This window comes from Phocoena phocoena, chromosome 21, assembly GCF_963924675.1.
Source record: "Phocoena phocoena chromosome 21, mPhoPho1.1, whole genome shotgun sequence".
NCBI classification, from domain to species: domain Eukaryota; kingdom Metazoa; phylum Chordata; class Mammalia; order Artiodactyla; family Phocoenidae; genus Phocoena; species Phocoena phocoena.
The window spans coordinates 26,862,825-26,880,497 of NC_089239.1; the positions used below are offsets into that span (position 1 = coordinate 26,862,825).

The 17,673-nt window shown below is 40.8% G+C and overlaps 1 protein-coding gene across 1 annotated transcript in view; it reads right to left on the reverse strand.

Moving 5' to 3' along the window:
• The window catches only part of CSMD1 (CUB and Sushi multiple domains 1), a 1,433,388-nt gene that overhangs the window by 147,731 nt on the left and 1,267,984 nt on the right, over nt 1–17,673 (reverse strand). The window contains exons 38-41 of the mRNA XM_065899861.1: nt 15,264–15,382; nt 11,456–11,525; nt 9,259–9,375; nt 2,574–2,783 (exon numbers count right to left, since the gene is read on the reverse strand). Of these exons, the coding sequence (XP_065755933.1) occupies nt 2,574–2,783; nt 9,259–9,375; nt 11,456–11,525; nt 15,264–15,382 (516 nt within the window). The remainder of the gene's footprint in view (nt 1–2,573; nt 2,784–9,258; nt 9,376–11,455; nt 11,526–15,263; nt 15,383–17,673) is intronic.

Genomic DNA, 17,673 nt, shown 5'->3' on the forward strand with positions numbered 1-17,673 from the left:
AGACCTGCTTTCACCCACATCCCCTCATGGCCCTCCTGGTCACCGCAGCCCCTACCCGCGGCTTCTTCTAGCTTTGTTTACTGCTCTCCATGAAGGAAAAGCCTTTTCCTAACCCTCGAGATGCTTGCTGATCTTATGGCTGTAGCCTTGTTCTCTCTGTGGCAATAGACCTCTTCCCCTCTTGCAATAAATAATCTTTCCCAATAAAAGTCTCTTCTTACTAAATCTGAATTTGTTTTGCATTTGACACCAGTTATAGGAGCCTTTGGTGCTTCAGCCTCAGGTGGGAGAGAAGCCTCTCTGAGCAGCAGTGGAGAATCAGTCGTTTTAAGTTGGGACAGGGAGGGGGCAGTTCACACACAGAGGTACCAGGAAGGACCGGATCTCAGAGGAGAATGCACCCACCGGCGGGGCTTTCTGGCTGAAATGGGGTGGGGCTGGAGGCTGGAGGAGGGATGCAGTGGGAGCACAGGCAGAAGGAAGGGTCCGTTAGGGTCTGCAGAATGAGAGGCAACGGCAGCTGCCACAGGCTCAGTGCCCAGATGCTGAGACAGAGACCGATGGATGGACCCGTGGTCCCTCACTTGTGCGGGAGACGAGACGGCTGTTGACTCCATCAGGCCTGCTGATTCCTTGTGTAGGTACTGGAAAGAGCTACATCCATGTTTGCTCAATAAACCTTGAGGTATTTTGAGAACAAGCAGATGCAGGGGAAAACTCTAAAAACAGGGCACAGGGTCCCCTTTTGTAGAGGAAATTTACATTTACGAAGAAAATGTACATTTGCAGGGCTTTCTCTCCTCTTTAAATCAGCACAACAAGCCTGACTCAACAACCCTTGTGAACCACACATTTCCTGCTTTTCTCCCCATTGCCACCTCCCCTTCCTAGAAGCCCCAAATGCTTCTCCTTTGTTTTAGCCTCAGATGGTACCTAAACCCGAGTCCTAACCACTCCTTCGAGTGACGCACGTCTGGGTTCTCCCAGGTGTCTGTGTGTCCGAGTGACGGGCATGTTAATGAACTTGCGCTTGTTCTCCTCTCGCTAGTCTGTCTCTGGCTGGTCCCATCACCCCCACTGGAGAATCTCAGACGACACAAAGAACTGCCGACTCGGCCGATTGTGTCACTAGGAGGGTGTTAAAGGCAGATGCCTGTGGGTGGGCAGGAGAAGCGAGGAAGAGGGGGAGACGCTGGGAGAGCTGGGGTAGACCCTTCCTCCCAGAGGTTTCTTACAAAGTGGGAGCTGAAGGAAGATGCAGGTCATTAAAATTAAATATAAACAGGGGTGTGTGTGAGGGACAGAGGAATTTGAGTATATTTGAAACACGAATGAGAAAGATCTGGTAGAGAAGTAGCAGCTGCAAATGCAATAAAGGGAGGACGGTTCCTGTCTTGCCGGCCCTGACAGAGCAGAAAGAAACATTCTAGAGCCTAGAACCCGGGAGGGGTTGCCTGGAAGCAGGGGGAGCGTTCTCTTGTCTCCAAAAGGAGGACGAGCAGGGTTGCAGGCAGACCTCCGTGCTGGCCTGGGGGAAGCTGACTCCCTTCCGCTGTTCTCTGTGTGTGTGAGCCTTTCCAGGAGGAAGTGATACCCTTGGCTGAGATGAAGGGGGATCGAGGTGAGACAGAATGAAAGACACAGACGGACCTAGAGAAATCCTGGCAAGGTCTCCTGTTGCATTCCTCAACCTGTACCACCCTCTCTTTTTCTTCCTACCTGGATTCCTATTTTAAGAGACCCAAATTCTGGAAACGTAAATTTATATTTTAAGTAACAACTGAAGTAACAAGGTCTAAGAGTTCAACACAAAATGCCATCCTCTTTCAGTAATAAAATATTAACTCTCTATTTTTCCAGGGTAGCCTATGAAATTAAAGAAATCAAGTGATTTTGCTGTGTTAAAAAAAAGACTCCACTTTTGACATTTTCAACTTCATTTGAATTAACAACATTCAAGAAAAGGCCAGCTAAATTACTGTGTTTGAAATGAAAACTCTGAACTTTTTCACATGTCAAAAATGCTTTGATAATGGTAGATTCAAACTTTTGTTAGAGACCTCTATTTTGATGGTTTAAAAACACGTAGGGTTCATTCTCATTTTTTTTTCTGGCATAATTTAAACATGACTTGAATAGTACATAGAACCATTACTTTGAGCTGAGACAAGGCTTAAGGGCACGAGAGACACGGTCAGACCCACTTCCACTGTGAACGGACTCCCTGCACCATAGTCCTGATGGGAAATACCGACACGTGGCCAAGAGGACATGGTGACAGGTGAGAAGGCTACCTGGTGATGCGGCCAAGGGGCTTGAAGGTGGTGATGGTGGCCGTTGGGGGTAGAGACAAGGGACTTCAGGTGAAGCAGTGACAGTGCATGGCTGACCCTGCTCCTTGTGTCTGCGTCCTGACTTGTGTGTACAACAGCCAAGACTCCACTCCACTCCCAGTCAGAAAACTGTGCCCAACTAGAAATGACTCCAGCCGTACAAGCCTTTAACCGGCTAGGGAGGTTTACCCTTACAATTTACCTGTAAGAAGCATCCCTAGATGTGTTTTGACTCCTTACCTTGGTAAGTGAGTTTAAATCCCTGCCGGTTCTGCGAGTGGTCGCTGTAAAAGTGGATGAGCGTTTCATGAGTTGTGCTCAGCAAGGGCGCAGGCAGGTCGGGGCCACTGAACTGCCCCATCATCGGGCTGGTGTGGAAAGGTCCGTTTTGAATTTCAAGGTAGTCATGATTAGCTTCGGTAGAAAAATTCAGAAATTGAATATGTGCACCTATGAAAAAATATGCAAAATCGGTGGAAGTTAATATCAAATTTTATGATAATGTTTACCAATAGGGATTAAAATTGTATCAGTTTCCCCAAACAGCATCTCTCCAGGAGGCCGAGTGGAGCACACACTTTGTGAATTACAATGATCCTTGGTTCAGTTTCACCTCAGCTACCTACTAGCTGTGTGACCTTTGTCCATGTAGTAAATGCCCCTAAGTCAACTTATTTGTGAAATACGGGTGTTACCAGCATTGCATCACAGAGACAAGCAGGTATAATTCTTAGAATGGTGACTTACATCCATACATATGGCAGTGATTTTGTCCAGCTGCTATTATAATCATTACAACCAGAAACACAAGGTTGTAATCGTACGTCAAATCATCCTTAATTTGTGGCTTTATCAAGGAAGAAGCCAATACAGATCTAACAAAATGCAACAATCTTTAAAGTGGCTTTTAAATGGAAGGGCATACCACTGCACAAGAAACTTCTTGGTTTGGTAAGTGATTGCTTCAATTGTGTAGTGCCTGCAAAACAAATTACTGGTGTTTGCAAGAAACGCACTCGGATCAACCCCACTCTAGCTCTCACAATTCAATCTAACAGCCTGGCACAGGGCAAGATACCAAGACGGTCTGAAGGACCCGCATTGCTAGCATCACACTGATCTGTGTCTCAGATAAACTACAGTGATAGCTTAGAAGAAAATCATCAAAATATTTTAGAGTTATTTGCATTGTGGTATTGTTGAAAATTTAATTGACTACTGTGTCTGAAATATTTTAATTCACTTTCAAGTTTATTTAGAATGCCAAAGACATTTTTGCACAAATCCAGGCAATTAAGTTAGGTTTGTAAAGCCTAAACTGAGAAGACCAGCAGCTATTGTAGACCATTCTCTCAACATACGAGGAAAGCTTTACTTTGTGTTATTCTTCTCCTGTTCTTGATAGATAAAAAGAGATTTATTTTTTTCCTTTTCATCTAATATATTTGACATGTTTTCTAGGTTTTAGGAAATTAAAGATATTAAAATTATCATATTAAAGATCATGTTAACGTGGATTACCTTAAGTGTAAATACCTAGAGAATTTAAAGTAACATATCTACTTAGTATTGATGGAAAACGCAGGTATCAAAAGCCTGAATTCAATTAAAAAAAAAAAGAAGAAGAAGAAAAGCTCATGCAAAGAGTAATAGGGAAGAACAACCTAAAGGTACTCAATAAAGTTTAAAATCATCCAAGAAACACAATTTTATCAATTATGAAGAAAACCTTGTGAGGAGGAACAAAAGAGTAAATAATGGCCTTTCTGGTTGGGCAGAGTGTAAAGCCACCTATCACTCTTGGGGTTCAGTTTATCAGGTAATCACTGTTATGACCATCATTTCACAGATGAGCAAACTAAGGCTCAGAAAGGCTGGGTGTTATGTCCCATGTACCACAGGGAGAGGCAGAGTTGGATGGACACCAACTCCAATTGACAGAGCCCTCATGTTCTCTGGTTTAGCATGAAAATGTGCTAGTCAAAAGTTAATGATATCACCATGTTAAAAATATTACAATTTTTTTGGAGAAAATAATTTTGTATTAAAATTGTTCAATCTAGTTTGATAGAGAAGATTGGAAGAGGTAGAATGTGGAATACTTCATGAAGAGACCGAGAGAGTGAAAAGCAGAAGAAAGACTTACAATGAAACATCTTCAACAAGGCAACCAAACTTTGGAATCCTTTTTGGAAGGAGTAATTCAATTTGTAACATATGGTCCAAACATATGTACTGGTGACACATGAGCAGCCAGAGAAGGAACAGCCCAGCCTGTGTCCGTCCTGCCCATTCTAATACTAGGCACAACAGACGACCAACATGGAACAAACCTATAAATTTAAAACATTTTTGCAAATATTAAAAAGTGTTGAAAAGACGTCAGTGAGCTAATTCATTTTCTCCTAAATCCCAGTAAATACGTTTGGTCAAAAGAAATCTGGAAGCAAGAAAAGAAGAAAGAGAGAGAGAAGGATTGAGAGAGATAAAGATAGAGAAAAAGAAAGAGAGAGAGAGACAGGGAGAAAGCAAAGAAGGAAGGAAAGCAGGCAGGGCTAGTGGTCCCCAGCCCTTCAATTCTGACCTGTCTCCTGTGACAGTTGAACCACTTCCTGAGTCACGCACAGTATCTGATCTATTCCCTCACCCACTGCTGAATTAAATACAGTTCTCTTTTGTGGCCTGGTCCACAAATCTGATAAGAAAAAGAGGTTTTTTTAGCTAATTAATAAACTATACTAATGGATTTCTTTTCTTTTGGTGGCTACATCAAGGCCACGGAACCCCTGTGGTCCACAGAGTTTCATAAATACCCGTCACATTCTTCACCAGGAGGAAGAACACAGAAGCTGACACAATAATAATGAAAAACGAATGCTGAATTACTAACATTTCTATTTACGTCCTAAAAGTACCAGATAGGATGTGAAACTAGGGCAAGATTAGAACACTTAAAAAACGTATCCTCTTTTTAGGTATAAAATCAAATAGCAGGGAAATGGCTTAAAATAGGCTCATTTCAGATAAGCATATGCAGACGTCAGATGTATTCATCCAGAGACTCATTTTGAAATTCACAGAATGACCCAGTCAAGAAAGAAATGAGAGACAGCAAGCAGATCAAGGGGCAAAAAAAAAGGAAGGCTGGCCAATATCTCTAAAGCAAAGGAAATGGTGACCGTGGCCTTTTACTGATTCGGAATTAAACTTGAAATGGAATTATGACAATTATAATTTTATGAAAAAAATTAGCATATTAAGCAGGATAAAGTATCCAGCCACATATCAAACTACCTAATACATATCAGGAAATAGAACCAAGCCCAGCTCTAATCTGGTTTAGAATGGAATTTTTAGCTATCTAATTTTCAGCAAATTGTGTCCAGTTTGACATCATGAAGCCAAAACGAAGGGATTAAAATAAGTGTTAACCTATTCTTTTCTTACCTCACAGAATACCAAAAATGTGTCATTGCAACAAGAACACCAGTCTGAATGCCCATCTTGGGTGGAATTTACACCGATTGTCATTACACACTGAAAATTAAGTGTCAGTAAAAGGCACCTGCAGAAAAAATTTTGACTTTGGATTTTGACAAAATTTTGAATAGTAACCTGACAATGGCTTCAGAGTTAAACTCTCGACTCTTAGGTGATAGAACCTGTGAATAGTAAAGTGCTCTATTTTATATCTTCTGTACATAATAAACACAGAGCAAAGGAGTTAACGGTTTTAGAATTCAGTGGATAGTCTAAAGAGTCTCTTACATCCTCCTTAGACTTCTAGATGGTTTAAAGGCATGGCCAATTTGGACCTCATGGTGTGCGGTATAAGTGCAGTGGGTTTTAAATATAAAAAACAGTTATACTGCAATAAAGATGTTAAAAAAAAAGTAATGGTAAAGTAGAAAAACTTGATTTCATTTCTGTTAACTATGCCTTTAGAAATTTTCGAGAAAATAGAGACACAAGTTCTGTGGTGATTGAGCTCATGCCAAAGCCACACAAAACAGCAACCCAAATTTGTGGAAAGGAAAGAAAACAACATAGAAATCACTAGAGCATTTGGCTTAGAAACTAAAAGCAGTTAAGTAATGCCTTCTCCGTATCAGGCGTTTGCATTACTTCCTAACGGCTGTCGGAGAATGATATTTTATCGTATTCGTTTTAAAGATAAGGGATAAAGGTTCAAAAACATGTTGATAACTTGGGAAAATTCATACCATCAGTCACTGACAGAACTAGGATTTCTACCCAGCTAACCTCAGAGCTCAAAGACATGAGGAACCACCATATACACTGCCCACTCCTTAGACAAAGTCTCTTGATTGCAGGCCCTCACAGAGGCTGGATGCAGGAAATAGCTGCTGGGGGGGATGAGTAATTAGCAAGGGGAGACCAAGGTGGCTTTCAAGTGATGCCAGAGCAACCAATCATTTTGTCTATTTAATTAAGCTACTGACTGGTCCATGCATGTGGGACGGAAGAAGGATTAATCAGAAGAATTATGTGACGGAGCTGGTAGCTGCTAACGAATGGGTCGGATATCTATCAGGTGGGCCCATGCATATTCAGTCGTATGGAAAGATCCAAAACACAGCAATAAAATCCTCCATGAGTGAAAGGCATCTAACCTATTTTTTTTCAAGAAAAGGCACTGATGTCTCATATTCTGGATAGGTGTGTTTTTCAGGGTGCCTGGGGGAACTGCAGTCACCGGTACAGTAATTACTAGTACAATAATCCTTAATACCCTAAGCAACCCAAACCCAAACTGACAATCCAGGAAACGGGAATGTACATGCCTCTTCCCTAAATTTAAATGTATAATGTCATGTTTAGAAGTATATTTACAGAGTATAAAATTTATCACAGACAAACCTGGTGTGGTACTTAAATTTAATCTGTAGCAAATTATTCCGAAGCATGACTACATCTATTCTAAAGCGCTAGGGACAGTCATACTATTTTGCGTGCAGTTAGGATTTAAGACATAAGGTTTCTTTTTGCTTATTCTTCAAGATGCTTTTTAAAGCCCAATACTAGGCAATATCACAGATTTTAAAGACAAATAATTTTAATTGTAATATTTCATAAATATTTTTAAAATTTTGACCTTTCTTCAAATAAGTTTTTTTAGGTTCATAGATCATGATCATGAGGTCAGACAATACAACTGCTCTTTTTTTTTTTTCCTGAGTTACTGTCTTGCATATTGGTTTATCAGTGAGTGAGCTACATACGGAAATATGCCAGACGACAGCCTTCTCAAATCACAGAACAGTAAAGTTGGGAAAATAAATTAATAAAATGTGTATATCCATTCATGAGTAAAATGCTTCTGATGAGGTTTGAAAGAACAGTGGGAACCATTGGCAGCAACAATCCAAAGGCCAGCTAGCTTTTTCCTGCTGTTGTTTACGACATGCCAAGCCCGGTACTAAATTTCCCGCCCGAGTTGTTTTGGTGAATCCTCATGTAACCCTGTGTGGTTATTTCCTTTTCAGAGGTGAGGAAGACGAGGTCCCTGGAGGTTCACTCAGTGCAGTAGCCCGAGTGAACTATCATTACTCGTCTTATAAACTTGTGACCCTCAAGATGCTCAGACCCTGTTGGAACCTCCTGGGTCACCTACAGCTCCGATCCTGACACCTGGCTCTAAACACTGAACCAACCATGTCCAGATCTTCAGATCCCCAGGGTGAGAAAACAGACCTGGCTTTGAGGATAGCTGAGCCAATGTTGGTTAAAGACAAAGGCTTCTGTTCCGTCTACCACAGAGCACAATTACGGCCTCTATGTTCAGAGAGTTCAGGATTTAAAAAACAAAACTAAAAAACCTGGAAGAAATAGAGCGCCTCTGTGATCCTTCTGTGAACTGTCTCCCCGTTTTTATCCCCACACTCTGGTGGCCCCTTCAGGAACTCAGTGGACATGAACCTCACGTGTGTTCTGCACGCTGGGGGGAGGGGTCCCTTCCACGCTCCCCCTTGCCCTGGTGGCCTCACGCCCGCCGCCGTCTTGGCGGCTTTCAGCTGAGCAGGTGGACCCTCCCTTTCCTGCTGCCCTCCCGGCACAGATTCTCAAGGCAAGAGCTTTGAAAACTTAAAAAATATAATCCTCTTCTAGGGTAACGATTTCCACTTATGCTTATGCTCATTCATCCCTCAACTAACATTCATGAGTACTCAACTCCTCTGAGACACTCTGGGACATTCTGTGAGTATCTAATTTGGCACCCCTATCATACTGCGTACTTTTGAGAAAATCACAGGTGGGGAAAACCCAAATTAATGAACTAAAATATAAGGACATCATGAGGCAGACAAGGAAAGGCACGATAGGGAATCGAAATTTCACACAGACTGTGGATTTCTGAAGCAGGCCAGAATGGGATTTTAGTGTACATAACAATTAAAATTAGGAACTATTTAAGGTAAGTAACCTGAAAGTTCATAACTAAATATGATAAAAAGCCATTTTCATAAACCTAAATCAATGCAAGTTATAACAACAAAAGTTTATAGAATACTAGAATGAGTCATAACCTGAGAAAAACCTTAAAAATTGTTCAAAAGAAACTACCACCATTACTGAATTCCAGTGATACATTATAAAAGACAGTGTTATAAAGAGATTGATAATTGAATTAGGGACGCTACATTCTGCACGTCATGTGCCTCTACTGTTCATCATTCAACTAATTTAATTTGCCTTGAAAAGTCTTGCACGGCTGAACTGATTTTTCAAGTAACTTTCTGTTCTCAAAGTTATTCTGCCAAAGATTTATTTAAATCTGTAAGCTACTTTCAATTAAAGACACACTTAGGTCAACAGAATAGGCCCATTTTTCACTCAGCCTAATTCTTTCCAATATAAAAATTAAAAAGTTGAATTTTGAGGAATGATAAAGTGTCTCACTCACCGTAGCCAGTGGGCAAGGCGATCTTCCAGGTGCAGTCCAGGTTGCTGGGGTAGGTGCCCGGGAACCCCGGGCTCAGGATCACGCCCCCCATGCTGCTCAAGGTCCCCCCGCAGGTCGCTGTCGGCCGGACAAGGGGAGTTAGTGCTGTGTGTCATCGTTTTCCAGCAAGGACAATTCCCTCCCCCCACTCTATGGGACCACGCTACCTAGAAGCAAGTCTTCAGAAACGAACCTGCACCTCATTTCAGCACATACATAATGCGATGCCCTTCAGTTATTTACGGGTCTAGTTCTCCCTCCTGAGTTTCCACTGCTTAAGGACAAAGACAGGTCTTCAGTTTATCTACTTCTGGTCCACAGAGGCTCCCAGTAAAGCTTGGTCAATTTAATGCATTTCGGTCAGGCACCCGATTGACTTTCAGGTTCTGAGTTGTCATCAATACTCACACCTTTAAGTCAAGACAACTATCATTGTCCTGGGAGAGAGAGAAGGGGGTCTCGATGTTGGGTGCACCTCCTGTCAAACAAGGATGATAACCTAATTCCTTGAGTACTTAGTTATCACTGTATGTGATCGCATTCTTTTGTTCATCTCAAAAGACAAGAACCATTGGATAGGCGTACAAACAGAGCCCCCAAAAGCTGTGTATCCATCTTTTTTCCTTTGTGATATTTTAAAAACTCCATCAATGGGATTCTCTTATTTTACATCTGTCCAATGATCCCAGCAAGATTTTCAGTATAACCCTCAAGTCTCAGCCTTCTTCTCGGGGCTCATCTGTCCACCATAATTTGGTAGCCTGACTCCTGCCTCCTGCTGGGGAAACCCCTCCATGCCAGGCCTTTTCTTATGGTTAAACAGCATATTCAAAGAGTTTTTGGTACAATGGTATGGCTAAAGAACAAGGTGCTTATTTTTATAAAAGAGCCAGATATCTTGGGGTTTTAACTGGGTTTATATATCTTATTTTATACAGATTCCTGATATTTTGGTAAGAATATATGGGATTTTTACTCCAGGGCACAGGCCATGTCCCGCTGGAGGGATCCCATGATGCAGGGAATGCCAGCTTGGTGCAGGGCCCTGGCAAACGGCTTGGCTACCCTGAGGCTTGTCATGATGTTCAATTTAGTTAATACTGGTTAAGCTCTGGGAATGACGCTTGACACTCAGTAACTTGCAGAGAAGTGTTTTGCTGTAAATTATCTTCCTTAGTACTATTATTAAAAAAATCAGGACTTGAGATTTCCAAGAACTTACTAGTAAAATACTATCTCTTCATGGATTTCTAGTCCTAAAATCCCCCAGCTTGGATTAATCTAAAGCTAACAGCTAAAAAAACTTTCAATCTCTCAAATAAGTCTTTGAAATTTATTGTGGGATGTTTGTGAGTTTTCCAATGAAAAAACTTCCTCTATACCTTGTAAGGAATTAGGAGCAAGCAAGTGTTATGGAAGTTGATGCATCTTTGACATCTGCTAATATACGAAACATGTAAAATAAAAGATACAATTAATTATATTTGGCTAATATAAGTAAACTATTCAAATAAAACATTTCCTCACATAATACAGAGTGTCAGCAATGACTACCCACTGTGAGTTGATTTTATTTCAAAGCTTAAAATATTTAAATTCCCACGTTTAAGGGAAAGCTCTTCATTTAAAAATAAATAGGGAGACGGATGTTCTATGGCTGAATCCCAGTCCCAGTGAGTCCCTCCACAAGGGCGGCTGCCTTGATATCAAATACTCTTTGATATAAAATACTGTCCCTCCAACTTCACATCACTTATCGGTACTTCTCAATTTTGTTTCTGGAAATGTGATTTTCCTGAGGCTAAAGGTGTACACAGAACCCTCCTCAGACTCTCCGACCAGCTACATTCATTCTTGCCATGAATTAATCCACTGGCTTCTGATACGCATGTGCTGTGCGTTTAGTGCCTCGAGCTAGCACTCTTGCATCTAATCCCTGTTGGTTGGTTCAGAGATGCTGGAAAAGCTGAGGAACCACATCCAGGGGGAGAAGATGCTTGTCCAATCCGGTAACAGCATTATTATGTTATCATCATGTAACAAACGTTTGAAAGGAATTTAAAAGTGCATCTGTGAAGCTCAAAGGTGGCTCAAGGAGATCACCATTACGTTACTGATAATATGCAGAGAGACCCAGTGACGGAAGGCATGTCCATACCAATGCAAAGGGGAGACGGGTAGTTCCAACGACGAACAGTCCCTGGCATACAGGAGATGTGGGAACGGCCCTGTTCAAGAGAAAATGAAATAAAACTCACATAACTGAACATAGAGTATTTAAGGCTTAAATGTTTGTGAGAACATCTGTACTTTCTTTGGTTTTCCCTTTTTGATTTAATTACAAATGCAAAAAAATCAGAACTCATGAAATCTACTAATGTGCGTTAATGAATCTCATATTTGGAATTAAAATAGAAAAAAAATCCATAATCACTGTGTTTCTTGTCACTGAAATCAAAATCTTGTGATGTCCCCTTCAACGGTCTTTATTTCTGCCAGGATGCTTCCCTAATGCTTACAATGTTAAACTGAATTGGTCAAAGTCAGTCTTTTTTTTAATCATCAAAAGTTACAGCTTTTGGTCTGAGAGGCTGAAAGTGATTAGGAAATACTAGGTATTGATCTGAAGGGTGACATGTCAAAGGTAAGTAATCTGCTCATACAAAGGTTAACTTTCACGGTTGCCTACGGTTCAAGTGCAACTCACATGACCTTTACGGTTCAGCAAAGAACTGGGTCAGTTCTTCCTTTATTGGAGAAAAAGGGAGACTTAATATTCATTTTATTATCAGACAGCCTCACAGCTGTCAAATTAACGTGTCTGCGATGAAATTAATCCCCATCATTCAAGGTCTCTTTATCCTCTAAATATATAAAGTTTTCAACTTTCAACCTTCAAAAAATCTGTCCTATTATTACTCTTTTAAAAATTAAACAGCAGCAGGTTAAATTCTCAGTCTTTTGTGCTAAAATCTCTTTTAAGATGAAAGAGAAGGTAGTGAACGGGCACCTCTGTGTGCAGACTATTCAATTTTACTTTTTTCCTCATTGTGACTTGGTGGTTTTATGTGCCATGCATACTTATCTTGTGAATTTCCATTTGCCAAACAAAATTGGCACAGAGGCAGCTGAAAAACAAACCTTTAATTCATGTTAAATAATCCCAGCCATATTGGGAACGCATCAAACAAGAATTTGCACTAAGGCAGTTATCAATGACAAACCGATTCCCCAAGCTTAGGAAGGTTTCATACTCAATTCATGTGCCACAAAACTCATTTTCTCCTACTTCCTAATATTCTTAAAAGTTGTTCCAGTAAAGGAAGACTACACTTATTCTTAAAGAAGACATGCAGGATAATGCTTTTCCTGCCAAATTTCATGCTCTGTATCTCCTCATTCTCTGACCTATTACGTTATCTTTAATAAATTTCTTTCTGAATTTTGGACAAACATAAAGTACAAAAGCCTTTAAAGCTATTTATGGAAGACTACCAATAAAATGGTCATTTATTACCAATCTAGGTCACATTCTGCTATTGATTTCAGCAAAGACATTTCATATTAGTGATTCCAGCTGAAATTTTTATAATGGATCCAAAACAAGGCAGGAATCTGTGTATTTATTTACTGGCTTCAAATGGGAATTTTCGTTTTTCATCTTTTAAAAGAAAAGTAAAACAAATCTAGAGAGAAGGAAATCGTTAATCATTCAGATATCCGGGACTGACCTTTGATGTGTCCTGTCTCTGCCACTTTATGCCTGAATCTCACTAGGCAGATGCACTTATAGACATTTGTACGTAAACCATAAAAGGAACAATTCTTTCCATGAATAGTATGTAATTTATGCATGCTGTCATTCCAAATATACTAATGCGTTACCAAAATTCCCAGTTGTTAGCAACTTTTTAAAAAGTCCAGAATCCTTTTTAACTCATGTGAATGAGAGACAGTCACAGCTTGTAAATTCAATGCTGAAACTGTTATAAAGAAAAAAAAATCTTAGTTTGCATTTGAAAACAAGAGCTAAGTGGCCTGACTGGACTCTACAGATGTGTGTCTGCAGGCTTTTATCTCTAAGCAGCATATTAAACAATTCATTGTAAGAAATGTCTTTACTAAATAACCCTTTCTAGTTTCTTCTCTGAGCGCTACAGAAGTCTTCTTTATAAAAGGATGCTGACAGTAAATGCAAAGTGCTGTCATAAACGTGTAGAAAGATGAACACACGTGAGTGAGAGAAAGTGTTAACGTGTGGGAATTTGGGAGAGGAGAGAGACAGCATGATGTTTACATGGTTTAAGTCAATTTATAAAGAAGTAAAAAAAACCCAAAAAGCATAAAAATGGCTTGTCAGTATAGAGTAAGGTATTCCTCTAAATGAAACCCCTGGGATGTGACTTATAATTCTTTCTGCTGTAACACGTGAAACAAGAAGTTTCTGTCCTTAAAGAATCAGTTAAAACAGCCTTGACGTGCTTGGTTAAAAGCTTGCTTCCATGGATGAAGGTTTGGCAAAGCTTCTTCAGTAACTCCTGTTCTGCTTTCCAAGTCTCCGCCCATGTTTTTGCAGAGTCAAAGCAATTACTGTGATACCCACCAAGATCTATGAACGCAGGTTGTAGGTTGTTTTGATGAAGGTGGCTTTATATGCTGATGTTTGTTTATAATAATAGCTATACTGGCTTTCGTTTGCTGAAGTGTGTTAGGTGTTTTACTGATATTTTCTCAAACTTAAGACCCAGGCTGATTTCTGCAGGTGGTCCCTCCAGATGTGCCAGCTCGTCTGCCCACCCCCTCCTCTCAGGCACTGGCTCACTCCCCTTCTCCATTAGGGAAAGATGCACCCCCAGTGCCACACCATGAGGTTGACTGAGAGTAACATAGGCTCTGCACGTGAAGCACCTGGCGGGCAGGCCATCAGCTTCTAGCGTTTGCTGCTGCTGCTCTAACTGGTCTCAGTTCTGCAAGATATTTACCCCAGCGCACAGAAATGGGACTATATGCAATGCTGTCACTTCACTGCTGTATCTGCGAAACTTCTTTCTGATGAGCACTCCAGGTTTTATTTAAGTCACTTACAGAATACAACTAAAAATAATGTTCCTGAAACACCTTCAGCTTCAGTGTTGTAATAAACATACAGCAAAAAGTACTCTATTACCTGAATTAACTGAAGTGTAGAAACCTAAGTAGGCTTAAATATGTCTGTTGGACTTTGGAATATACATGTTTAGATTTCAGTACTCATTGTTGGTAGGGAGAATTATATGTGGATTATGCTAGAGGACACAGATAAACTGTTCTGGGAGCATGCTTATTTGTGGCTAACCCAGAAAACAAATAACAGAAACATGTTGCTATACATTGGTTTGTTGCTATACATGTTGCTATACATTGGTTTGTAAAATGTTTATTAAAACTTTACATAAAGAAATTTAATTAAAAAAATAAAAGACTATAAAAACTTCTGCCTAACATTTCTTGAAAAGCATTTAACCCTATTATTTGAGCACCATATTTACCTGGCACACAAGTAGGCACTTGAAGATTTACTGAACTAACTCATAAGAACAGTCTGCAATGCAGGACAAGCATGGGACTCAGAGCCGACCCAATTATCGGGTTGCCAGGAGGGGACTGTTGAGGAGACTGTGTCAATGCTTTGTCCCTTAGAATTTTATCTAGTTATTGGGAGAGTATACATTTTGAAATAAAAGTATTATGAAAATAATATGCTCAACCTTAAAAGGATGCTTTATCATTTAGAAGCTATTTCCGCATCATCATTAAATTTACCTGTATGCATGGTTTAATACGACTACTTTGATTCACAAACTGAATGAGAGAAACTAGATTAGGTCTCTGGGTACAAATCTAGGGCGTTGTCTTAAGTGAGCTGGCTGAGGATTACCATGCTGAGCCCCTCTACTACCAAAAGCTCAAATAAAAAATCAAAATACCTGCAGCGTGTACCCAGGCTCGCACTGAAAGGACAGCACATCGTTCACCATGTATCGGTCTCCTGTTTTGATGCTGTTGCTGGGAAGGGCTGGCTCTTGGCAAGCAGCAAGACCTACGGCTGGGGAAACGTAAAGAAAAACACTTACAAGCTGTGTAAAATGAACAATATTCTTATCATTCGAATAGCGAAACAGCGTTTTCCTATTGCTCTCCTCCTATAGAAATGAACAAAAACTCTCTCTCTTGTTTGTCTACCAAGAAGACATTAACTTTCAATCAGTTTGAGCTAAATCTTAAATATTAATTAATTTCATTTCCACAGTGTAATGAAATTTCTTTAAAGAATAAACTTTGTTACTTCCACATTTAGTGTAAAACACTCCAATTCCAATGCATACACATTATAAAAGGTCTTTAAGGAAACTGTTTCCTATTATATGCAAATCCCCATGATATGGCTCTCTTGCTTTTTGTTTTTCTAGCATACTTAGCAGTCTTTTTGAAAAATTTTAAGTGTGAATCCGGGAATTCTATCCTGGAAAAACATAATATGAGAACAAATATTTTATTTTATTTTATTTTTTTTTTTTTTTAATGCGTTACGCGGGCCTCTCACTGCTGTGGCCTCTCCCGCTGCGGAGGACAGGCTCCGGACGCGCAGGCCCAGCGGCCATGGCTCACGGGCCCAGCCGCTCCGCGGCACGTGGGATCCTCCCAGACCGGGGCACGAACCCGCGTCCCCTGCATCGGCAGGCGGACTCCCAACCACTGCGCCACCAGGGAAGCCCAGAACAAATATTTTATATTCAATCTCTCTTTCTCATTTAAAGACAACAACAACAAAATTCTCATGAACAGTTTGTTCTTTAGGTAAAAAGGACCAATATTTACAGACCCTAAAGCTGTAATCAGGCACTTTCCTAGATGGAATTGCCTTTAGTTAAGACACTAACAAAATTTTTAAAAATGCATCATATGATATTGGAATTCAGCTTAGAATATCAGATCAGTGAATGCCAAGGACCATTTAACATTGATACTTATTTGTATAAACCCTTATCATGTGAATAATCAAAATATGTAGCTGTGGTATTTTATAGAATCAAAGATGTATTTGAAATTGTGCTAAAGATCTGGTGATTGCTAATAACCTTCCATGATTCTAGTACATCTTTTTCTCACATCCCAAGCTACTAAGCACTAGTAAGTTATCCAGGGTGAGAAATGGGAGAGAAGGACTTCTTCAGAGCAGACCAGCTTAAAATCCTTCAGTGCTCTTGGACTGAGACTTTGGTTCTTGTTCTTTTCATTAACATGAAGGAACTAATCAGATTATCTAACTGACCGGGACTCTGAGTAATGGGGCGGGGCTGGGGGAGGGGAAGATTGTTCTTCCAGGACGTGAAGGCTGGTCTATGCAGCCACACAATTGCGGGTCCCAGTGCACAATGAGGACGCATGCTGCCTGCCCTGTCCTCAGGACTGGGTCCACACCTGTGGGCACCCACTGCAGCTGGCACAGCTCCTCTGCTCGTGTGCGTGCTTCACTGTCCCCATCAGACTTCGAGGTCAGAGATGAAATTATTAAGAATTTCCAGATGGGCAACAGCATGCATGGGATGCCTCTGAGAGCAGGAGCTGGGGTCACTCCACGTGGTGCCAACTCACGAGGCAGCCTTGGGGTCTGGACAGGCAGCACTTGGAGAAATCAAGGCACAGGCAGTCCCTTGGAGCAAGGGACGAAGACAGTACTGTTTGCCAGTCGCTCTCCTGGCTGCATCACGTTGCTCTAATCCTCACAAGAACCTTAATGTAGACTCCGGTGTCTGACAGTAAGGTCAAGGCAGAGCAAAGTGAGATGGGCAGGCCGAGGTTCCCAGGTGCAGGTGTGCAGACCCACCTGCCCACCTGGGTGAGGTAACAGTCAGTTTCCTCCACTGCCCTGCTTTTCAAAGTATGGTAAGTGTGGGAGCCTGTAAGAGATGCACACTTTGGGTATCGCAGAACTATTGGACCAGAATCTGCCTGTTAACACCATCCCTGGTGATTCTTATGCATTAAAGTTTGAGAATCACCAGTTTGCCTCACTTTACCCTGGAACCTGAGAAGATGAAACAGAGAGAAGAGTCTTTATTTCTCATCATCAGTGAGATTGTTCATTTGAGAACATGATGCTACAGAAATTACACTGGATGGGCACCACTGTATATAAACAGGATAATTTCAAGCCATGAAACACATGGATTCTGTCTGGGATGAGCAGGTGTGAGGTGTAGCATAATGTTTTTATAAGCTGAAATTGATTTTCCTTAAATGTCTATACACTAAAAACTATAAAACACCATATGCGTTAAGTGACGATATTTTTTATTCCTAGTACAGAATTTTAAGCCATTTGGGGTTTTTCAT